The sequence below is a fragment of the Mastomys coucha genome, unplaced genomic scaffold (genome assembly GCF_008632895.1).
Source record: "Mastomys coucha isolate ucsf_1 unplaced genomic scaffold, UCSF_Mcou_1 pScaffold23, whole genome shotgun sequence".
Lineage (NCBI taxonomy): Eukaryota > Metazoa > Chordata > Mammalia > Rodentia > Muridae > Mastomys > Mastomys coucha.
The window spans coordinates 59,509,939-59,534,528 of record NW_022196906.1 but is presented as its reverse complement, the minus strand read 5'-3'; the positions used below and the strand labels follow the sequence as shown (position 1 = coordinate 59,534,528).

Sequence of the window (24,590 nt, the reverse complement as noted above, 5' to 3'; positions counted from 1 at the left end):
AATAAAAGTTTAAAAAAAAAAAAAAAGAGACGTGTGCCTCAACCTTCAGCTGGATGCAGGGAAACACTGAAGCTACTCATTAAGACAGAGTGCAGCAGAACTTAGCCCAGCTACATGTAACTCCCTCCTAGTGGCGGGGTACTCATGAGCCAGCCTCTTCTGAGACAGAGTGCCACGCTGCTCAGGCGGGCCTTGGACTTCTGATCCTCATTCCTCTGCCTCCACCCAGAAGCCACAGTGTTGTGCCTCTCTTGCCAACCGAGCCCTTCTGTCTGCCTGGTTGCGGTGTGGTGTCTTGTTATCTGTTCCATTGGCTGCTCCTTGCCACGCGGCTCTCAGCTCACTATGCAGGGCCCGAAGCTTCCCTTTCTTCACCACACTCAAGCATCTGGATTAGCCGTGCTTGCGTCTCTATTTCTTTACATCTCTACACCAGAATGAAAGGTGAGGAGGAATTTCTCTGCTTATACTCAGTTATGCTGAGGGCCTGAAAAATTCTGGCCAAAGTGTGTATGCACTAAATCCTTTCTAGAATGTCACTGTTTGGTCTGCGTTGCTGTTGCTGAGGTCACACAGCGTGCTGTGCTGACCACATCCCTAGGGAATGTGATGAATTAGTTATGCCGACTGAACTGGAGGCTCCTTCTCTAGCACTCTCTGCTTTGTCTGTGGGGCAGACTTCTGTCCAGACCTCTCTTCTTGCTAACATCCTTTTTGAGGGGTAGGGGCAAGATCTCTACATAGCTCTGAGTGTCCTGGAACTTGTTATGTAGACTACTCTGGCCTTGAATTCAGAGATGCTCCTGCCCACCCCCCCACCCTGCCCCTGCCAAGTGCTGGGAAAAAAGGCATGTACTACAACGTCCAGTGCTGTCCTAACACTTTTGAGCTTTTAATTTTCCTCTTGTCACAAAGGAAAAAAAAAAAGAAGTCTAAAGCTGGCATAGTAGTGCACACTATTAATACCAGCAGTCTGCTCAGGATACAAAAGCAGGCTAATCTTTGTGAGAGGCTAGCCTGTTCTACATAGAAAATTCCAGGACAGCCAAGGCTTCATAGAAAGATCCTGTTTCAAAACAAACAACCCACCCCCAAACAAACAACAAAACCCAACCATAACAATTAAAAAAAAAAAAGTCTAGAAAGAAAATTTACTTTTAAAAAAATATTTTAAGCTTTATTTTTAGGTATGTGTGTGCCTGTACTGGATATATGCATATGAATGCAGGCACTGGTAAAAATCAAAAGAGGACATTAGATCCTCTGGAGATGGAGTTATAGACAGTGGCAACCCTTTTTTTTTTTTTTTTTTTTTTTTTTTTTTTTTGGTTTTTCGAGAAAGTGGCAACCCTTCTGACATGGGTGCTGGGAATGGAATTTGGGTCTTCTACAAGAGCAGTATATGCTCTTTCCCACTGAGCCATCTCTCCAGCTCTACATTTTAACTAATCTTGTGAGCATGTCCAAATGGAAAGTAGCAGTACAAGAGAAATATGGGTTATTCAGTCCACCACAGATCTAATGTATACCCAGCATGGAAGGTAAGCCACTGTTTTCAATGACTGAATAATTAATAGAGGCAAAGAACTGTTCTCCAGAAGGAAATGTGTTTGTGTGGTGATGGACGTATGCAGAGGCCAGATGATTTGTTTATACCTCACAATTGTTGTTGTTGTGTTGTTTTTGACAGTGTCTCTCATTGACCTGGAACTCAATAAGCAGGCTAAGCTGGCTGTCCAGAGAGCCCCAGGGATCTGTCTGTCTTCACAGCCTCAGTTCTGGGATGACAAGCACATACTACAACAGCAAGCCATTTTATGTGCGTTCTGGCATTTAATACAGGTCCCTTTATATCCTGCTTCCCAGGCCTACTAGGGAGAATTTCTCCTAGGGGAAAAAAATTAGGTCAACTATAAATCATGAGCCACAAATGTCTTAGCAAGTTTGACTAACAAACAGACAAGTAGAAAAGTGCATCAGTTAGCCGAAGCACAGAGTGCTGGGGCCTGACACTTACCCCTCCTTCAGCATCAACAACTATCTCGGACATCTTGAAAGTGACCTTTGGGTTTGCTGTCCCTTTAGAAAGAAACATAAATAATTGACCATAATCATTCCAACTAGCTTCTTCAGGACCCTATCCTTCAGACTGTATTAAGTTTGTAATACTGTACACAGATGGAGCTCTATTGTGAAAACATCTTAGAACCTACCTCAAATTCACATGGGTAGCAAATACAAAAAAGGCTAAAATACTAGAGAGAGTTGGTATGAAAACAAAGGGAAAATGCCTACCATTTCTCTAATAAAAATGTTTGTAACAGCAAAATGGACAAAAGCCCAACTACTTAGAAAGAACAAAATCGCCTAAGTCTTTGACAGGCAGAGATATCCTCTAGCTGATTTCCAAGCTTGGATTACCAGTTTTTATGAGCATACCCACCTCTGAAAGCAATTAAAGATTCCAAAACTATACCTGACAAACAAACACCTTACAAAAGCTGTTGACAATCAAGCTGACTACACACTTCGATGACTGCACATTTGGGATTGGTTTTGAGACAAGGGCTTATCGTGTAGCCTAAGCTGGCCTGGAACTCCTGAAAAGTCCCATGCTGCCACAGGCTTCCAAGCACTGGGCTACAAGCCATGAGCCAAACACATGAGCCAGCACACCCAGAGGAGGAAATGAATAAATAAAGGCCATACCTGTTTTAGGATACCGGAAAGAATCTGCCCTCCTTGTTTCCAACATGGGGGACGTTACATGAATAATCTCCACCTCAGATTCATCATTTTCTTCATAGAGAATTCTAAGAATTTTACCACCACTAGGAGCTTAAAAGGAATTTAGGTATTAAAAATTTAGAATAATTATTATAGAATACTCTACTCACGATTCCTTCTAGAACTAGGTATTTCATGAAGGGCAGTAATTTATGAATCAGTGGTGACTGGGATTAAATTCGGATCCTTGAATATGCCAGGCTGGTGTTCTACCACTAGGGCTGTTCTGTCTTCAAAACAAAAACCTTTAACTGTATTTGTTTATTCACTGTGGTGAGTATGTGTACATAGAGACTTTATTACTGATTTACAGCTAAAAGTTTGAATACTTTTTTAATGGAACATGAAAAAAAATTTATTTAAAAGTCCTATCTGAAATTTGGACATTTTATTTTAAAATGCAAATGTTTTACCACACTTATACAGAACAAGACTATTAATATAAATCATTCAACACAACTGAATTCTTTTGCACCTTCTAGTGCCTTCCAAGTCCCTTTTACGAGGACTTAAAGTTTATCCTTTTGAGAGGAAAAAAAATGTAAATGTGTGGTGTATTTAAATATATTACACATCTATACACATATACAGGGGAAACATTTTGAAGGATTTTGACATGCTGTATCTTATATTTTGAATTATTTAGTAAAATATAATATTGAATGGTTTATATCAAAATATTGTTTTGTATAATTATAGGCAAACATCTACAGTTTAAAATAAAAGTCCAAATCTAAGACATGGACTAAAACATGTATTTTTTTATTGTCCTCTAAAGAAATATGCAGATTTGTAGCTTCAAAGCAACAGTGATGTCATAGGATTTATTAATGGTTCCTAGCAGAGCACTCCGCTGGGTCTCCAGCACCCACGTAGCAGCTTACAACCATCTGCGATTCCAGTTCCTAGGATTCGACCCCTTCTTCTGGCTTTTCCAGAAACCAGACACATACATAGTACACTTGCATACATGCAGTAGAACACTCATACACATAAAATTAAGAGTAAATAAATCTGGGGCTGGTGAGATGGCTCCGCGGGTAAGAGCACTGACTGTTCTTCTCAAGGTCCCAAGTTCAAATCCCAGCAACCATATGGAGGCTCACAACTACCCGTAATGAGATCTAATGCCCTTTTGCTGTGTCTGAAAACAGCTACAGGAGCAAGCAAGGCCGACAAGCCAAAGTGAATGGGATCAACCAGAGCGAGCAGGGCCGACCAGAGTGACCAGAAGTCCTAAATTCAATTCCCAACAACCATATGAAGGCTCACACCATCTGTACTGCTACAGTGAACTCATATACATAAAATTAAATCTTTTTTTAAAAAAAGAGTAAATAAATCTTAAAAAATAAAAAATGAAGCAGAGAAGTATTAAAGTACATAATACCTAAGAAATATTGCTTCATAAGCTGTGTTTTCCATTTTGTCTATAAAATATATGTGTACATTATATTAAGCCACATATGATGGTAAGTGAATTTCTCACTGGGTTGGGTTAGGTTGTGAAGGTCACCGCTTTAAGCCTCTCAGTCATTCACACACATTGATCTATTCATACAGATGCTACTCAGTCATATATGTTTAACAGCACGTCATTTTGTGGATCTTGCTAGAATTCTGCCTTACCACACACAGGCCAGTTTTATTTTTGCTGAAAGCCAGCAGGGAGCAGCTGAGGCAGAATGTCACTGTCTTTACTACTAGAATCCATGTGGGCTCTGGCCTGTTTCTCAATAGCTTCTAGTAGGGGCTCAGCCAACCCCAGTCAAACACATTCATACTTAAAAGTGACCTGTAACATACTCCTTTGAACTTACTTCTTTCAGCTTGGGGACACCACCAGTAGCCAGAGTATCTGTCAAATTCTTCTTGAAGAACAAAGGTGGCTACACCAGCTGATCTGGGATCCTCTTCCATGTTGGCTAGCTCTGGATAAACATGAAAGGCAAAATCACTCCCTGAACTCTTTTTCTGCAATGGGACAGAGAAAAATGCTTCCTTCACTTCTAAAGAAAGGTAGCTGATTGTAGTGGCAAATTGTGGAGCCAAACAATGAATTCAAATCTAGGCTTCACCATTTACCTATCATATGACCTTGGGCAAATCTGTCACACTCCACTGTGGTATGTCACTGGTAGAGCTCAGCATGTACTTGGCTCTAGTACTCTTAGCAGCAATAAATACCTAAACAAATAAATCACAAAGCCATTATTATGTAAGATTTTGTATCTGGCAAAATGTTTACAGTATAATTTAATGTGCTTTGTTTTTGAAAATCATGAATGTTTTGACATTTGTCAGTTCTTAGTTCCTGCTTGCTAAGTAGTAGTCTGTTGATGCTATGGATTTTTTTTTAAAGACAGCACAGTGGTTTTGAATGAGAATGGTTTCCATTGTAGTTCTCCCCATATTTGAATGCTTGGTCTCTAGTTAGTGAAACTGTTTGGGAAGGATTAGGAAGTGTGGTCTTACTGAGGAGGTGTGTCACTGGGGGTGAGCTTTGAGGTTTCAAAAGCCCACACCAGGCCCAGTACCTCTCTGCCTCATGTTTATGGATTAGGTGTGAGCTCTCAGCTATTATTGCTCCAGCTCCATGCCCGCCTGCCTGCCCCTACACTCTCTGCCATGGTGATCATGGACTAACCCTATGAAGCTGTAAGCTAACTCCCAATTAAATGCTTCCTTTTTTAAGTTGACTTGACTTGGTCATGGTACTTCATCACAGCTATAGAACAGTAAGTAAGGCAGACAGGGTCTTGCTATGTGATAGGTGCATCTCAGAGACTGGCCTGCCTCTGCCTCCTGAGTCCTGGGACTAACAGCAGAGACCACCATGTTGGGTGATGCTGTGATCTTTTTCTTCCATTCATTTTCTGTTTTTTTTTTTTTCCCCTCATTCTGGGCTGCTTTTGGTTATTGTGAATAAAGATGATGTGAGCATTCATTTTTTTCCACAATAATTTCCAGGGATGTGTGCTTTCATTTCTTTTGAGCAAATATCTAGAAGCAGAGTGGCCGGTCAGTGAGTGTTTAACTCTGTGAGGAAGCATTTTTTATTATTTCGCATGCTTACTAGCAGTGTGTGACAGTCCCAGCAGCTGGTATTCTCAGTCCTCTCACTTTTGCTTTGGTTTGCAGTGATATGTCATGATTTTATTTTCTTTTTTAAAGACGGGGGTCTTACTATGCTGCCCAGGCTAGTCTTAAATTCCAAGTAATCCTCCTGCTTCAGCCCAGCAAACAGATAAGATTTGAGTTTGATTAGGTCTTTTTTTTGTTTGTTTTGTCTTGTTTTTGTTTTTTCGAGACAGGGTTTCTCTGTGTAGCTCTGGCTGTCCTGGAACTCACTCTGTAGACCAGGCTGGCCTCGAACTCAGAAATCCATCTGCCTTTGCCTCCCAAGTGCTGGGATTAAAGGCGTTGCCACCACTACCCAGCTGATTAGGTCGTTTTTTGTTATTGTTGTTATTTGTTTTTTTTTTTCCCTCTGGGTAGCCCTGGTTGTCCTAGAACTCACTTTTTAGACCAGGTTGGCCTTGAACTCAAAGATCTGCCTGCCTCTGCCTCCCAAAATGCTGGGATTAAAGTCATGTGCCTGTACACCCAGCATTAATTTATCATTTTTGATCATCTGTATTCTACATTGTATGAAATTAATGTACAATAAGAATCAGTACTCCGTTATCCAAAAATTGAGTCAAGTATTTGGAATTCAGGATCTCTACACAGTACACATCTCTGATGCATTATATAACATAACCAGCAGCACAACCGGATAAACTGTACTCCAATATCCAGCAGCAAGCTGAAGGCACACCGAGCAGGACACACTTTATAAATGCTCTCAAGCCAGTCCAGGTCAGGGCTTATTACCAAACGAGTTTTAGCTAATTAACAAGCTAATGACAACAGTGTATGCAGAGCATTCTGAAATGTGGAATTAGTAAAAGAGTCAAGATCAGTGCTGGGTTTCTTGGGCCCTTCACTACCATAAACTCTGCCTCCAACTTTATTTCCCATTTTGTTCTCCTTTAGATGTGAGGACAAGCACTGCTGGCTTGTATCTCTGCCACTATTACTTACTTACTGGGTAACTGGTACCACCTTGTCTCTCCAGCAGAGAGTACTGGGGGGCGGGAACCAGTACTTTTAAATTTCTCCATCATATTGAGCAGAGAGCAAGCTCACACTCATCCTGACTGACCACACTCACTTTCTAAGGCCAGCTTTCATCACAACCTACTGATTAACACACAGGCTGAGCATGCTCCCTTCCTCCATCCCTTTCTCTATAGATACTCCCAGCCTTCCAATGCACCAGTCTAAACACCGCACAAAAACTAACTCAGTAAGACCTCTCCATAATGCACTCAATTGGTTCACACTATTACAAATGTAAAAACCAAGAGGTAAGTTAACTAATGTGATGAGGTGAACGGTAGAGCCAACACTAAAACTCAGAGAGCCTAGTTCTGTATTATTCTATATTCTCTGCCTGTGCTGATCTACTACACTAATACTAGAAATAATGAATATAGTAAAGAAAAGAATAAAAAACTGTAACATTCTGTACAATTCCAGTACTTTCTACTCTAAGTTCTGCTAATCTTCACAAGATTCTCTGTGGAAAACCATTTTACAAAAGAAAGCCAGGCGTAGTGGTGCCCATTATCAGTGCTCTTACTATCAGAGCACTTGGTATGCAAAGGCAGGCAGGTCTCTAGAGTTCTATTCTACATAGTGAATCCTAGGACAACCAGGGCTACAAAGAGAAAGAGAGAGCATGTCTCTAAACACAAACAAACAAACAAACAAACAAACAAAGACTTGAACCTGCCTTACTTCTGACAGTTTTGTGAGAGCTATGCAGTCCCAGTCTCAAAGACAGTAAGTGGTATATACTGTTCAGTGTTTGTCAACAGCAAGAAAAATGGCTTCAGTTTTCAACAGACTCATTAACTAGTTCACCTAACATTTCTGCTGCTATTGAACATTCTTCTTACTTCCTGGTGTTAAAGTTAACTCAAAAAACACCTAAATGGCCAGGCAGTGGTGGCACAATGCCTTTAATCCCAGCACTTGAGAGGCAGGGGCAGGTGGATTTCTGGTGAGGCCAGCCTGGTCTACAGAGTGAGTTCCAGGACAGTCAGGGCTACACAGAGAAACCCTGTCTCAAAAAAAAAAAAAAAAAAAAAAAGGAAACACCAAAATGGCCAACATTTTTTCCTATTGCAAGCTCTTCTTCTCTACACTGTCCTCCAACATTGCATCACATGACTACAGTAATTATGGCAGTTGCCAAGACTTGGTGTTGTGGTCAGTAGTATCCAAACTATTTATATCTAGTAAACCTGGCTCACCTGCTGACAACTCCTCCACTGACCCTGCCAGGACTTGACAGCTGAGTGCTTCAACACCGCTGCAGAGGCAACAGCTCCTTCAGATGAAGGCCTTCTCACACAGCCCCTTTCTGGACTACTTTGCTAACATACAGATATCACTCAGGTCAGCTCAGTTCATCTTCTCCCAATCGCCTCTTCTCTTGGCACTCTATAGCACTCTACAACTGACTCTCTCTGTTTTGCTGTCGGTAGTTTGTTCAGCTGCTTGATGGCCAGCATCGCCATAGTTAGCCTGTACCATTGCTAGGATTCTCCTTTAGCATCACTCAAGGTTGGTTCCTTTCAGATCTTAATCAAATATCACAAGCTGCAAAGCCTAAGTTCTCTTCACATAAAACATCACAGTGTTTTCCCAGACCCCAGCTGCATTCACATGTAGACTTTAATGAGATTACATACTCTGTAGACAGTGTACATGGTTATGGTTGTTACACTAGATTGCTTAGAGAATGACCAATGGTAATATCACAAATGTGTGTGTGTGTCCTTTACACACACAGCTATCACAGACCTAACTGTACATAATACATGAATGAGGAATGTAGCAAATGGCCCACCAATGTCAGAGAGTGCGAGGATGGAGAAAATGGTAGGAAGCTACAGGAAGGCCTTCCTTCCTCACATCACTTCTTCCACGTGGACTCAGTCCAGCGATCAATTTGCAACACAGTCATGTTCTGCCATTTGGAACTTTTGGTTTTGTTGTTTTTGAGACAGGGTCTCACTAGGTATCTCTGGCTGTCCTAGAACTCACTATGTAGACTAAGGTGACCTCAAACAGAGATCGGCCTGCCTTTTCCTCCCAGGTGCTGGGATTAAAGGTATCAATATGCACAGCTGTTGACTTCTGAGACAGCATTTGTGATGGTTTGAATATGCTTGGCTCAGGGAGTGACACTATTAGAAAGTGCAGCCTTGTTGGAGGAAGTGTGTATTGTGGACATGGACTTTAAGATCCTCATTGTAGGTTCCTAGAAGCCAGTCTTCTCCTGTTTGCCTTCAGAACAAGATGTAGAACTCTCAGATCCTCCTGCACCATTCCTGTCTGGATGCTGCCATGCTCTAGCCTTGATGATAGTGGACTGGACCTCTAAACTTGTAAGCCAACACCAACTAAATGTTGTCCTTATGAGAGTTGCCTTGATAATGATGTCTGTTCATAGCAGTAAAACTAACTAAGCATTGAACTTGTATTCCTCTTGCCTCAGACTACATTTGTCACTCAGCAAAGCCTACTTAAATATTTCCACAATGCACAGGGTTCTACATTCCACTTTTTCCTATTACAACAGCAGGTAAACAGGCTCTCAAAAACAGGGAGGTTGTTTTTCAGGAAGTTTCTGATAATGTGTAACTGGTTTTTCTGTTTGTATCCTCCAAACAAATTCAATTTTTTTAAATTAAAATTTCATTTAATGGCCCATGCCTTTAATCCTAGCACTCAGGAGGAAGAGGCAGGTGGATCTCTGAAGCCAGCTTAGTCTACAGGACAGCCAGGGCTACACAGAGATACCCTGTCTCAAAAAACAAAACAAAACTTTTTTTTTTTAAATTTATGAGAAGGGTTTAAGGGAACTGGTGGCAGTCTTTCTAGAAGAAGCATGGCAGAGATGCACTATGGTGGTTGAAAATGGCTAAGAAGAGAGTGGCATTATATAAGGGGGGCTGACCATACATTCTCTGTCCTTCTCACACCTTTAAAAATTTAAGCATCTGAACTTAAAAATGAAGATCACCAGGGCTGGTGAGATGGCTCAGCAGGTAAGAGCACCGACTGCTCTTCTGAAGGTCATGAGTTCAAATCCCAGCAACTACATGGTGGCTCACAACCACCCATAATGAAATCTGATGCCCTCTTCTTGTGTTCTGAAAACAGCTACAGTGTACTCATTTATAATAATAAATCTTAAAAAAAAAAAAAAGAAGAAGAAGATCATCCAGCTTATTTTAATTTCATAGTGGAAGTAAAAGTAAATTCAGCTTTTCAAATAATCTCAGGCAAACCAGGCTGCAGAGCAATGCCTTACCATTGTGCACATAGGTGATCCTCCGTTCTTCCCTGGTTACGAGGTTTGATATCCAAATATCATTGCTGTGAATGAAAGCTATCCAGTCTGGATCAGCAGGGCATAGTTTCGGATCCATTCGTATATTGGGACAACTAGTTTCCACTAAATTGGGCTGTAAAGGCTGTTGCTAGAAAAGTAAACAACATTTTAAGTTATCAGGTTGATAAGTACAAATCTGTAAGATAAATGACATTTCTGATTAAAATGTACATTGTGACAGCTGCATCCAGAAAAAAATATGCTTTCAATTGGTTTAACATATCTTTTAAGTGATAAATGGAAAAGCTGAGGGTAAAAGATAAAAAGTAATGTATCACACACCAATGTCACAATGTCACAGCATTCCAGAAGCTGGGCTGCTCAGTCTGTTTAATGGGATAATTATAATCTGGTGAACTTTTTTTGAGACAGGCCTCACTACAACCCTTGACGAGTCTGGAACTAAGTAAATATGACTGATCTCAAACTCACAGATCCACTTGCCTCTTTCTCTTGGGTACTGGCATTATGTGCTTAGCTTGTTGAATATTTTTAAACAGTTTTGAAAATATCATTAAACATTTAAGCCAGGCGGTGATGGTATATACCTTTAATCCCAGCACTTGGGAGGCAGAGGCAGGTGGATTTCTGAGTTCGAGGCCAGCCTGGTCTACAGAGTGAGTTCCAGGACAGCCAGGGCTACACAGAGAAACCCTGTCTCAAAATACAAAACTAACAAACAAATAAATAAAAATCTAAAAAACATTTAAAAATTAATTTTATCAATAAAAGTAAGTTTGCCTATAAGATATGCAATGAGGAATGGTAAGATGGCTCAGCAGGTGAAGGCTCTGGTTAAGCCCAACAACCTGAGTTCAAGCCCTTGGCCCTACCTACAGGGTAGAATAAGAAAACAGAGCAAGAATGTTCCCTCTGACTTAATGCACACCCTGGGGCATACACACACACACACAATAAATAAATGGAAGAATGTTTAACTTTTCATTTTATGTATATAGTGTGGTGTCTGCATGTATGTCTGTGCACATGTGTGTCTGGTGCCTGATGAGGCCAGAAAAGGGCATTGTACCCCTGGGACGAGGGTTACAGACAACTATGAGCTGCCATGTGGGTTCTGTGAATTGAACCTGGACTCCTGGGAAGAACATCCAGTGCCTTACCACTGAGCCATCTCTTTAACTCATCCCAAAAATTTTAATGTAATGAAAGCTAAGATCAATACAATTCTACCAAAAGAATATCTCCAATTGTTCATAAAGAATTAATTGGAATAAAACCAAATGTAAATTCATTTATTAAGATAATTAGCTTTTCAGGGAAATATAAAAAAAAATCACCTGTGATAATGCCTTTTAAAATCTCTCTCAGAACTCAGAGAAAGTAGAAAATAGTGCCATTTTCTGTATCTTCCAGCACAGAAAGGATTTTGAGCATTTTAAAAATTGTATCTTAGGACTAAAGAGCATATACTGCTCTAGCTGAGGACCCAAGTTCAATTCTCAGCATCCATGTCAGACAGCTCACAATTGCCTGCAACTCCACCTCCAGGGAATCTACACCTCTAGCCTGAGAGCACCGGCACACACATACACACACAGAGATATATTTACACACACACACATACACACCATACCACAGAGAGGGAAAGAAAGATAGGGATTAAATCTTAAAAAAAAAAAAAAAAAAAAAAAAAAAACAAAAACCATTGTATCTTTATATCATTGGGAAAATGATTAATCTCTTTTTTAAAAATAATTTTATTTTTATCACCTTTAATTGTGTGTGTGTGTCTGTCTTTGTTTGGGGTTGTGCATGTGAGGTCATGTACCTGCAGAAGCCAGGGATCCCCTGGAGCTGAAGTTACCATAGGCTGTGAGGGCCAGTTCTGTGTGCTGAGAACTGAGCTGCCATTCATCCAGTGCCCATCTGGTTTTTGTTTGTTTAAGATTTTATTTTATTTTTTATTTATTTATTTATTTTTTGGTTTTTCGAGACAGGGTTTCTCTCTGTAGCCCCGGCTGTCCTGGTACTCACTCTGTAGACCAGGCTGGCCTCGAACTCGGAAATCTGCCTGCCTCTGCCTCCCAAGTGCTAGGATTAAAGGCGTGCGCCACCACCGCCTGGCTAAGATTTTATTTTTAATATTTATTTTATGTGTTTGGTTATAATGCCTGTCTGTACCACTTGCACACCTTGTAGCCATGGAGGCCAGAAGAGGGTGTTACAATCCCCTGGGAGTATGATCCACCATGTAGGTGCTGGAAATTACACTTGGGTCCTCTGAAGAAACAGCACACATTTTTAACTGCCAGTCATTCCCCCTACTCCCAAACTATCAACTCTTTTTGTTGTTGTTTGTTTGTTTGTTTTCTGAGACAGGGTTTCTCTATGTAGCCCTGGCTGTCCTGGAACTCACTCTGTAGACCAGGCTGGCCTCGAACTCAGAAATCCACCTGCCTCTGCCTCCCAAGTGCTGGGACTAAAGGTGTGTGCCACCACAGCCCAGCTTCCAAACTATCAACTCTTAAAATTAAGAACTAATATTAAAGGCTAGAGAGATGGCTCAGCAGTTAGGAGCACTGAATGCTCTTCCAGAGGACCTGGATTCAAATCCCAGCACCCACATGGCAGCTCACAACTGTCTGTAACTTCAAGATCTGACACCTTCCCACAGACATACATGTGTGAAGCAGGCAAAACACCAATGCCTAGAAAATAAAAATGTTATTAAAAATTTAAAAATCTGGGCTGGAGAGATGGCTCAGCGGTTAAGAGCACTGACTGCTCTTCCAAAGGTCCTGAGTTCAATTCCCAGCAACCACGTGGTAGCTCACAACCATCTATAATGAGATCTGATGCCCTCTTCTGGAGTGTCTGAAGACAGCTACAGTGTACTTACATATAATAAATAAAGGGGCTGGAGAGATGGCTCAGTGGTTAAGAGCACTGACTGCTCTTCTAAAGGTCCTGAGTTCAAATCCCAGCAACCACATGGTGGCTTACAACCATCCATAATGAGGCCTCATACCCTCTTCTGGTGTGTCTGAAGATAGCTATAGTGTACTCATATACATACAATAAATAAATCTTAAAAAAAAAAATCTTACTAATTTCTTAACTGGTAGTAAATTGACCCTTTGGTTTATTTCTTAATTTCCTTTCTGGTTTGGGTACTAATTCTCTTTAGGACCTCAAAACAGTTAACATACAGTTACAGTAACTGCAACTTACTGTAAATCCATGTGGTCCTCCATCTTTGATATGGTAAATACCGCTACCAGCTTGAAACAGGAATGTTCCACTTCCTGGGTGGTAATCATAAGCTGCGATTCCCACAGTTCCGATGCGCTTTCTTTCTCTGAGTAGCTCTTCCTCTCGAGAATACATCCCATAGTCTAGTGTCGCCTAGGACAAAAGAAATATCACCCAGTGCAGTCTTCTAACAACTGGCCTTTGCAGTTCATTGAAATTCTAGCATCTCGACTATGCTCAGGTCTGCATCCGTGAGACTCAAGAGTCAAAAGCAGCTCTAACCACACTCACTTCACAAAGTCTGAAGTTTTGAGTAAAGAACCATTCAATCACTATTGCATACATTAGAAAACAAGAATAAGCTGGGTACGGTGGTGCTCACCTTAAATCCCAGCACTCGGGAGGCAGAGACTGGTGAACCTCTGAATTTGAGGCCAGCCTGGTCTACAGAGTGAGTTCCATGAGAGCCAGGGCTACACAGAGAAACCCTGTCTAAAAAAAAAAAAGAAGGGCTGGCAAGATGGCTCAGCGGGTAAGAGCACTGATTGCTCTTCCGAAGGTCCTGAGTTCGGATCCCAGCAACCACATGGTGGCTCACAACCACCCGTAATGAGATCTAACGCCCTCTTCTGGTGCGTCTGAAGACAGCTACAGTGAATTACTACACCAGAGTGAGCAGGGCCGGAAGAGGTCCTAAATTCAATTCCCAGCAGCCACACAGATGATAGCTCACGGCCATCTGTACAGCTACAGTGTACTCATACACATAAAATAAATAATAAAAAAAAAAAAGAAGAGAAGGAAGAGGAAGAGGAGGAGGAGGAGGAGGAGGAGGAGGAGGAGAAGGAGAAGAAACAAAACTAAAGCCCATCACCTTGGCAGTCGAGGCTCTCTGCCCTCTATAACTACCCATAATTCAGCAGCCCTCTATAACTACCCATAATTCAGCAGTTTTGCAGTTAGTTGTAGAGCTGAGATCTCCCCAGTTACCTTACCCTAAGCAAGACAAGAGAATGGACTGTTTTGTGTGGAGGTGGGAGGTGGGGGACAGTAGGTAGCCTTGCCTTTCTGCCTCTACTCTTCCTGAGTACTAGAATTACAGGTGAATATCAAGTTCCAGGAAGCAGAGGCAAGAGACACCAGAAGTGTAAAGCCAGCCTGATCTACAGAGTGAGACTTTGTCTCAGAGAGAGAGAGAGAGAGAGAGAGAGAGAGAGAGAGCAAGAGAGAGGGGGTGGGGGGAGAGAGAGAATAGGGCTGGCTCTCAAGCTGGGCATGAGAGGTGGCTCAGTAGTAGATCATTTGTTATTTGTCCAGAGGACCTGTGTTTGACTGCCAGTACCTACATCGGATGGCTTACAACTATTTATAATTTCAGTTCTAGAGGATCCAATGCCCTCTTCTGATGCCTATGCACACCAGGCATGTGTATGGTGCATAGACATACATGCCAACAAAACATTCATAAACACAAACCAAAACATTTAAAATAATTGAAATGAAACACCAAAAATACTGAATTGCAATATCCTATGATTTTAAACACAGGAAATTAATAATTTATAGATCATACATGTAAAAGCAATGAAATATTTTAATTCCTTTTTATTCATATCTACTTAAAATATAAAACCCTAGAAGAACATTTGCCCTGAAATAAATGAAGAAATATACACCAAATCATAGGAATGAGAGTACTTGTCCCTACCTGAAAAAGATCCAAAAGAGGCTTCCAAGAAAGCATTAAGACTGCTGCTCTGTTGACAGTTTTAGGGATTTCAGAATAAAATAGTGTATTTTCTCTGTTCTCACCAGACATGGCTATAAGGAAAAAAACAAAAACACAAACCACATTATTATTTTGAAATATGGTCCTTATTACAACAACAGTCTGGGGCCAGAGAGATGGCTCAGCGGTTAAGAGCACTGTCTGCTCTTTCAAAGGTCCTGACTTCAGTTCCCAGCAACCACATGGTGGCTCACCACCATCCGTAATGAGATTTGACGCCCTCTTCTGGGGTATCTGGAGACAGCCACAGTGTACTTGCATATAATAAATAAATAAATCTTAAAACAACAACAACAACAACAACAAAAAACCGTTGTAAATACATAATGTTCTCTACATATTACAATATTTTCCATTCCCCAGGAACCAAAATGATGTTATCAAGTAGGGTATGCACATGCTTCATGCCGTGAAAATTTCCTTGAATAAAAACTGGGCAGTGGTGGCACACACCTTTAGTCCCAGCACTTGGGAGGCAGAGGCAGGTGGATTTCTGAGTTCGAGGCCAGCCTGGTCTACAGAGTGAGTTCCAGGTCAGCCAGGGCCATACAGAGAAACCCTGTCTCGAAAAAAACAAAAAAAGAAAAAGAAAAAGAAAAAAAAAAAAAAAGACTCAACTCATTACTCCATTCATTTCCCAGGGAGCCCCATGTGGCACCGGTGTGCTCAGTGTCCTTTCCCAGGCTGCTCTGGAGTCTGATGTGGTGTGTGGGCCTGTGGCCTTGGACCTGGTGAGATACTTCAAAGCCTGATGAAGAATACCTGGGTCCACGCAAAACAATAAGATACTAGGTTTGCTGGTAAATTTGAGTAGGAATGGGGTTAATGGCCTTCATCCTTCATAAAATCAGGAGTGCTGATCAAAGAATTCGAAAGGCCCCATCCTGCTCCTGCCTACAGCCACCATTAACTGTTCCCTGAGCCCACTCAAAATGAATTGTGCCAGCTAAACTTAAGCAATTTGTGCTAGATGGGAATATGGAATGTTGCTGTACACTTGTCTAGGTAGTACCATTTATGATGTGGCATCAATAAATGTATCTGAAATGCAAAAAAAAATAAAAATAAAAAGACAGAGAGATGGTGCACATCTTTACTCCCAGCACTTGGGAGTCTTGGAGTTTGAGGCCACCTAGTCTACAGGGTGGATTCTTGGACAGCTGGAGCTACACTGAGAAATTCTGTCTCAAAAACAAGGCAAAACAAACAAAGACCCAAACAAAAACAGACAGGCAGGCAGACAGATAGACAAAAATCCCAGCAGAAAACACTTTAATGGGATAAATTCCCTCATAATATAAAATGCCTCAACACATTAAAAAAATACAACCAGGGTTGAGTGTCACAGCGCATGCTTTAATCCCAGCACTCGGGAGAGGCAGAAAAAGGCAGATCTCTGTGGATTTAGGCCAGCCTGGTCTACATGGAAAGTTCCTAGCCAACCAGGACTGTATAGTGAGACCCTGCCCTACCCCCATCAAAAAAGTACCATAACTGGTGTGGTAATGCTCCCACATAATTTCAGTATGTGGGAGGTGGAGGCAGGAGGATCAGGAATTCAAGGCTAGTATCAACAGAGATCAATAGTGAGTTAGAGATCTTGTAGAGACAACTGGACAGAAACACAAACTCTACAGCTTCTTTGTAGGAGACATTCAGCAATATCAATAAAAATTCAGAGCCAGGTGGTGGTGGCTTTAATCCCAGAGCTTGGGAGGCAGAGGCAGGTGGATTTCTGAGTTCGAGGCCAGCCTGGTCTACAGAGTGAGTTCCAGGACAGCCAGGGTACACAGAGAAACCCTGTCTCAAAAAACCAAAATAAATACATAAATAAATAAATAATAAAATAAAGACTCAGAATATACACTTTGTTTAAGGAATTCGATTTTCAGGACTGACTAATACAATGATAGTTACTGTCTCCATTTTTTATGAAAAGTAGATGATTAGCCCAGTTTGCACACACACACACACACACACACACACACACACACACACACCCCTACACACACACAGGAGTGCATGCATACACACACACACACACACACACACACACACATACAGAGTAGGGAATCAGGAAAATACAAGTGTTCATTATGAGGACTGGTAAAGTTAAATATGGCACAATTATAGAATATTTTGAAAGTTAAGAACCAATCTTTAGTTATAATGTGGACTCTAGAAAATGTCTCTAAAACACACACATAATAATAAGGAATGAGGTTAGCAAAGATGGTGGCAGCTGCTGCTAGCCAAGTAATCAGTGCAAGCTGGGTCTATGTGAAGTTTGCATTCACTTATGCCAGTATTCACAGGGCAGCCCGGTGTGAGGGATTTCATCCATCACCAACACTATGTGGAGATGAAGAAAGTGCACCAGACCTGCCCACTCTAATCCGAGAATATTTGGAGGTGTGCCCAAGCTCTGGGCCCTCTAGGCTTTTGGCCAACACTGCGTCTCTGAACACAGCCTCAGCTGAGGCTGATGATGTAACCAGAGCCCTGGAGAATGTGCTCTGTGGCAAAGCCTGAAGTGTCTCCACTGAGGACTGTGAGCAAGAACACCAGAACCTGCGCATCACTGGACTGAAGAGCATGTGGGGAAGTAGCTTATGCTGTACAGAAAAAAATATGAGGGGTGTGGGGTCAACTCCCAGAGGGGGCTTCCTCTTCTCAAAAAGAGAAGGGAAAAGAGGAAGGGGGGTTAGGAGTGGACTTGCATGAGGGGGTACTAGGAGGAGAGAAAGGGCTGGTATTGGGTTATAAAGGGAATAAATGAATACATTTAATAAAAATAAGCTCTTTCCAATAATAATAATAATAATAGTAGTAGTAGTAGTAGTAGTAGTAGTAGTAGTAGTAGTAGTAGTAGTAAATGAAAGAAACTTAAATGAGCAGCAGGAGGAAGCCTCTTGAGTCAGGACCTCGCTGTTTGTAGTGAAAGCTGCTTTTGAACTCCTGATCCTCCTGCTTCAGTCTCTTCCTGTGTGCTGACATTACAGGTGTATACCACCCCATCCAGTGGGAACCTATTTTTTTTTTTTATAGAAAAGTAAATTAGAAGAGGCCAAACAGATGGCTCAGTAGGGAAAAACACCTACCACCAAGCCTAACCATTTGAATTCAATCTTTTGAGAGCCATATGGTAGGACAGAAGCAACTCCTACAAGTAAGTAGTCCTTGGACTGCCTCATGGGTGCTGTGGTATGTGCACATGCACATGCATACATAAGTAAATAAATGCACTTAATAAAAAGAACAAAAAGGAAAAGACATAATGGCACACCTGAAACCACAACAAATAAGCAAGAGAAGGAAATGTTTAAAGAGGCTGTGGGGTAACTCAGAAGTGGGATGTGTATGTTCTTAAGATGCACAGGGTCTTAAGTTCAATCTCCAGCACAGAAAAGGGAAAACATTAAGTGGACTAATATACTTAATTTCAACAGATCTTAAGCACAGAATGAATGGCCACAGGAAGAAGAGACCAAGACTTGGTTTAAAACAGTGGAAGCTGAGCTGCCAAGGAAGGGAGCAGCTAGAGGGTTACAGTCTGTTCATCTCACATCCACAGGAAAGACATTTCAAAGCAGTTTTAATCAATTTAATCAAGCCTTAGCTTAACTTCATCTTTGTCAAAAAGATTATGGTCAATTACTTTCTGCCTGCAAATAAAAATACCCAATGAAATGAATCAAAATTAACACAGCCATTGAACAGAAGTTCTTCAAATTAAAAGTGATTTTTTTTTTCTTTAAAAGAAATGAGTCAGCTGGGCAATGGTGGTGCATGCATTTAATCTGAGCACTCAGGAGTCAGAGGCAGGCAGATTTCTGAGTTCAAGGCCAGCCTGGTCTACAATGTGAGTTCCAGGACAGCCAGGGCTACACAGAGAAACCGTCTTGAAAAACCAAAAACCAACCAACCAAACAAACAAAACAAAACAAAACAAAAGAAACTAGTCGGGGCTGGTGAGATGGCTCAGCGGGTAAGAACACCAACTGCTTTTCTGAAGGTCCTGAGTTCAAATCCCAGCAACCACATGGTGGCTCACAATCATCTGTAATGAGATCTGATGCCCTCTTCTGGTGTGTCTGATGTCAGCTACAGTGTACTTATGTATAATAATAAATAAATCTTTGGGCCGGAGCAAGCAGGGACTGAACGAGCAGAGTTGACTGGAGTGAACCAACCAGAGCCAGCAGAGGTCCTAAAAGTCAATTCCTAACAACCACAAGAAGGCTCACAACCATCTGTACAGCTACAGTGTACTCACATATATAAAATAAATAAATAAATCTTAAAAAAATAAAGAAAGAAAGAAAGAAAGGAGGGAAGAAAGGAAGAAAGGAGTCACGGATATGCTTACGACCGAAATCCATTCTGGATTCTAGTGCGACTCCACTCATACCTGAGGAGGTGCGTCCTCCCTGACAGTGCAAGCTCGTACTCACCAAGATAATAGACCCTGTCTGAGTGAGGCCCATCCGGATCCGTCCTCTTCACAAACATAAAATCATGTGGCGCCTTAGCCATCATGTAGCCATGGTATTTTCTGGTATCAGCGAGCAGCTTTTTCAGCTGACTCCAAGAATACCGTTCGACATAAAAAGGCTCCAGTTTGGGTCGGTCCTGTGATTCACCATTTCCCTCCTCACACTCTGCAGTTTCAAATATCTCGACACCCAGCTGCTCTGTTTCCATTGCTGCTGCCATGTTGCATCTTCCTGGAAAACAAGGCACAAGAATCTGTTTACAGGGCCGTCTTCTATCATACTATTACAATGGTTCTGCCAAATCAATACAGAATGCGCCTTCCAGCACAGCTGCAATGAAACCTAATAAGAAAAGCAGTAGTGGTGCCCCCACCTCCATCTCTGTGCTCAGTTCCAAAACGACTTTTTTTTTTTTTTTTAAATTGAGGTCATGTCAATTTCACAGCGACTATAAATCCCTTTGGGAACTTTTTATAAAAGGCTCTCCTTGGGTATCTCCTGCCAAAATTCCTTTTCCTTTCCCACACTGGAAGGAAACAGGCCATGTGCCAGTTGGCTGCTACATTCCACTCCAGAGCATGTCAATAGTGAAGCTATGTGCCAGAGGAGGTAAGGGTTTTTGCATTTTAAAAAGTAACACATCTAACAAATACTGATTGCTGTTTCTAAAATGTAACAAATGAGAACAGTAACAACATTGTTACAATGAACTTTTCACAACCTAGGGCAGTAACCTAAGAAAATACATTGTTTCTTCCTACAACTAAACACAGACTGATACATTCTAAACCTTCTGCTCGTCTTCAGACACTATCAAGTACTTGTGATACTTAGTGTTTATTGATGGTTACTTGACTAGTCTTCCTGATTATGTAACTTCTGTTCAAAAAAGGAAAAGGCTATCTGTAAGTGTCTTTAATGAGTAGAAGTAGTCAATGAGGAAAGAATATGGTAGCATTTTATAAGTCTGTATCCAATTTACCAGCTCAATACCATAATTATTTAATAGCCTTGAACACTGATTATACTTATTTTACAAACCCAGAAGACATACTTTCCCCCTTGATCTTTTCTGATATTTAAATGTAACATGAACAAAGTATCAGAGAAAAATAAGTACAACAAAAAGGCTATCAGGAAACCTTGTAGCTCAGTTGTGGGTTCAATCCCAGTTCCACAAACTGAAACAAATTACATTGTAACCATGTTTCACATAATCATTAACTACTTCTCCAACAATCAATGCATGGCTGTGTATTTAAGGTGACCTCTTTCTTTTAAAGCTCAGCTTTACAGTTAACATCAATTCATGCTAGGAAGTTATCTGCAATCTAGAAGGTATAGGCTGTGAGTCAGTCTATCTAACTTGAATTACTGGTATGCGAAAGTGCTGAACTGTGCACAGCCGGGCATTGTATCATTTTCTGTGCATACTATCATTTCTAATGTAATAATAACAAAGTAGTCCAAATACTGTTACATCAGGTATAGTTGTAATACTCTCAGCCAGGGCTCCACTGACTAACATCCGGCAGAGAATTGAGTTTTTAGATCAACTGGGACTCAGAGTATCAAGTGACAGTACCCAAGAGTGGTGGTTGTTGGCCCAACGAAAAGCTAGGAGGCCTACTTTCAATCAAGTATGTCAAAGGACCTAGTCTTCAGATGGAGCAAGGGACTAAAATGAAAAGAATCTATACCAATCCAACTCAGTTTTCTTAAGCAGGAAATCCCATCTCTCCTCTATCCCTTGCAAATACAAGGCCAAGGAAAAGAAAAGAGCAGTGCAGTAGACTTCCAAAGTTTTACTGCCCTGCTGGAGTCATTAACACCTTTAGAGTCCTTTTATGTGAAAACTTACATCAACTTCTATTTAAAAACTGGGAATTTCTGAATGGACTGTGCTAGTCTCCACACATACACACAGTACAGTTTAAATGACATCCTGCCACTATGTCGACAGTAAATATTCTGCACAACACAGGTTGTGCAACTTACACAACTGTGTTACTAATTTCTAAGTTTCCCCTGATACTCTCTATATACAAATATGTCCTCAAAATATGTGGCCTGAATTTTCTAAAACAGGGTCCTATTCTCAGCATAATGCATATATTTCACAGCCCCACCCTCTCCATTTCTAGACCTTCCCTGGTGCCTACCTGATGGTATTTTCATCTGCTCAGATCTCTTCTACTTTCAAAGAGATCATTTTCACCTGGCCCAACTTTAAGCACACATCTCTCCGTTCATCCTGATCTCTTCTCACAGGAATCTTTCCTTTTCTCACCATCCAATCCTGCTTACCAGATAAGAGATGTTGATCATTAAAATGGACCATATATGGTCAAAAATATAAGCCTAAAAACCCCCAAATATTTAACTGGTAGATTTCCTGTTGGTGTAATATGGAATGCCTGAATTCTTTGGGATCTCCAACTTGTCAAAACTGTGTTTGTGTTGATAGGTCTTACAAACCCCAGGCAGGTCTTGAACTAAGTTCTCCTGCTTCAGCTTCCTGAGTGCTGAAATTGCAGACCTTTGCGAATGAGCTCAGCCCTAAAATTACTTTTTTCTAGAAATGTATAACTCAAATTGAGTAGTTAAGTTCTAACAGTAAGTGTAAATCTTGATGCCTAGACACATTAAAAGGGAAAAATGATAGGTTTTAAAAACTGCAAAAGTGGGCCAGAGATGGCTCAGCAGTGAAGAGTTCATAATGCTACTACTGCAGAGGCTCCAAGTTTGGTTCTCAGTAGCCATTTCTGGCTGCTTACAACCACCCATAAGACCAGTTCTCAGGGGGATCCAATACCTCTGGTTTCTATGGGAACTGCACTCACATGCACATACCCTCACGCATACACACAAACCTTTTTAAAAAGGCATATAGATGTGAGGTGTCAAATGTAAAGCCTTGAATTTGGCAGATGTAATTTATTTCTAAGGCCAAGGAGTTGGTCCAAAAGGTAAAAGCACTTGTGGCAGAAGCCTGAGGATCCCAGCAAAGCCAGGAAAGAACTGGAACGTCTGTCTGTCAATCCAGCAACCCTAACACAGCAAGGGAGGATAGATAGGCGAACCGGCTGAAGTTGGTCAGCTAGCCTGGAGTATGCAGCACTTGAGACTCTGCCTCAACGAAGTGGAAAGGGAGGACTCCAAAAGTTATCCTCCGACTTCCACACGATCCCCAAGAAATGTGCATGTAGAGCCGCGAGCACACACAAGCACACACACACACAAAGATAGAATTTATTTCTATGTGCCTATGTTCCTTTTACATGATGTCATATCGAGCTGGTGAGAGAATTCAGTACAATAAAAAAAATGTGTATTATAGGTCATTGTTTGTAGAAAGGGGACTTGAATTTAATCAACTAAATTGTGTTCAATTGTCTGTTTGTAGACAGAGTCTCACTCTGTAGACAGCGTCTTACTCTGTAGCCAAGGCTAGTCTTGAACTCAAGATCCTCTTGCCTCAGCCTCCCAAATGCTGGGGTTACAGGTATGCACCACCATACCCAGCTAGACTTTTTGACAAAGATATCCTATTCATTTTAAGAGTATTCCATTTTTGCCTTCTTTTTCTTGTCATATTGAGAATAAGTGAGATAGGTAGCTTCTCTAAAAAATAATCATGAAGTCAGTTGATAGTCTAGCTTAGAAAAAAAAAGTGTGTGTTATTTTCACAACAATAAATTACATGTTATTAGTTTAGACTCCAAGCTCTGTATGCCACACAGAGTGAGGAAACTCTGTGGCAAGAGGGTAAAAAATGATAGCAGCAATAGGCTAAGAGTCAGGACACCTCCCCAAAGTGCGAAGCCACTCATTCTGAAAATGACATATTGGGTTAAAAAGAGCTTCGGGATTCTTGGGGTGGGGTCTGCAGAAATGGCATCCCGTAGCTTTTTACGGTAAGAACCAATCAGTCGTCTAGTCCCTGCACACCTCACTGGAGCCTAGCCATTTCACTCTTCGGTGTCTACAGCTGAGAAAGTTTATCAGAGGTAAAGGGCTTGAAAGCTATGAATGAGGAAGGAGGGAGAGGTGTGGCAGCGAATGTGGCGCGAGAGGACAGTAGGAACAGCAAGGCTTAAAGAGGATGAGCAAGCTGGACAGGAAGGGCAAGGACCCTGCTGCGAATGGGTGGAACAGAATGGCAGCGAGACAGGGAGCGCGGAGGAATGGATCTAGAGTGAAGCAGGAGGGAGGGAGGAACACCCGGCTGGGGAAAAAAAGCAGCGAGTCCAAAGGCGAATCCCATCCGCCACTGGCGGACCTCAGGCGAACCCCTTCGCCTCTGCGGATTTCCGTTTCCTCCTCTGTAAGCCCGGACCGTCCCCGGCATCCCAACCCGAGCCAGGCTCTATCAAGATAACGGACGTGCGAGTCCGAGCGGGCAGCAGCCAGCGTTCAGGGGCGCCTAGCGAACGTTGGCGGCCTCGCAATCCGAGTGTGCGCTTCCTCTTCCGGCCAACGGGGCCCAGCCGCCCGCTCTCCCAGCGGGAGCGGCCCGAGGGCGGCCGGCCGGAGCTCCGTGGCCTCGCGGGCGCAGGGGAGGGAGAGCGGGCGGATACTGCACCTTCCCCCGGGCCCGCCCGGACCGTCCGGATGCGCTATGGAGCGGGCCTACGCCGCTTCATGCCGCGCCGCCTCCGCTCCCGTCGGGGCCACAGCAGCTTCCTCGGCGGCGGCCCCAGCGGCACCCAGGCAGCGGACGAAGGGACTTAAAAGCGGCGGAGGCGGCGAAGACAGCACCGGAGGCCTCGGCACTTCCGGTTCCTCGAGC

General features: G+C 42.1%; 1 protein-coding gene across 6 annotated transcripts in view; it reads right to left on the bottom strand.

Moving 5' to 3' along the window:
• The window catches only part of Dpp8 (dipeptidyl peptidase 8), a 56,878-nt gene extending 32,288 nt beyond the window's left edge, over positions 1-24,590 (bottom strand). The window contains exons 1-9 of one of the 6 annotated variants that reach the window (XM_031345269.1): positions 24,384-24,590; positions 21,961-22,097; positions 19,757-20,029; positions 15,222-15,334; positions 13,493-13,666; positions 10,220-10,388; positions 4,608-4,718; positions 2,710-2,838; positions 2,018-2,079 (exon numbers count right to left, since the gene is read on the bottom strand). In XM_031345269.1, coding sequence (XP_031201129.1) covers positions 2,018-2,079; positions 2,710-2,838; positions 4,608-4,718; positions 10,220-10,388; positions 13,493-13,666; positions 15,222-15,334; positions 19,757-20,029; positions 21,961-21,976 — 1,047 coding nt within the window. In that variant the 5' untranslated portion in view covers positions 21,977-22,097; positions 24,384-24,590. Of the gene's footprint in view, positions 1-2,017; positions 2,080-2,709; positions 2,839-4,607; positions 4,719-10,219; positions 10,389-13,492; positions 13,667-15,221; positions 15,335-19,756; positions 20,030-21,960; positions 22,098-22,671; positions 23,836-24,080; positions 24,300-24,383 lie in introns of those variants that run through there. The other 5 variants (XM_031345275.1, XM_031345272.1, XM_031345271.1 and 2 more) reach the window with 5 other exon arrangements.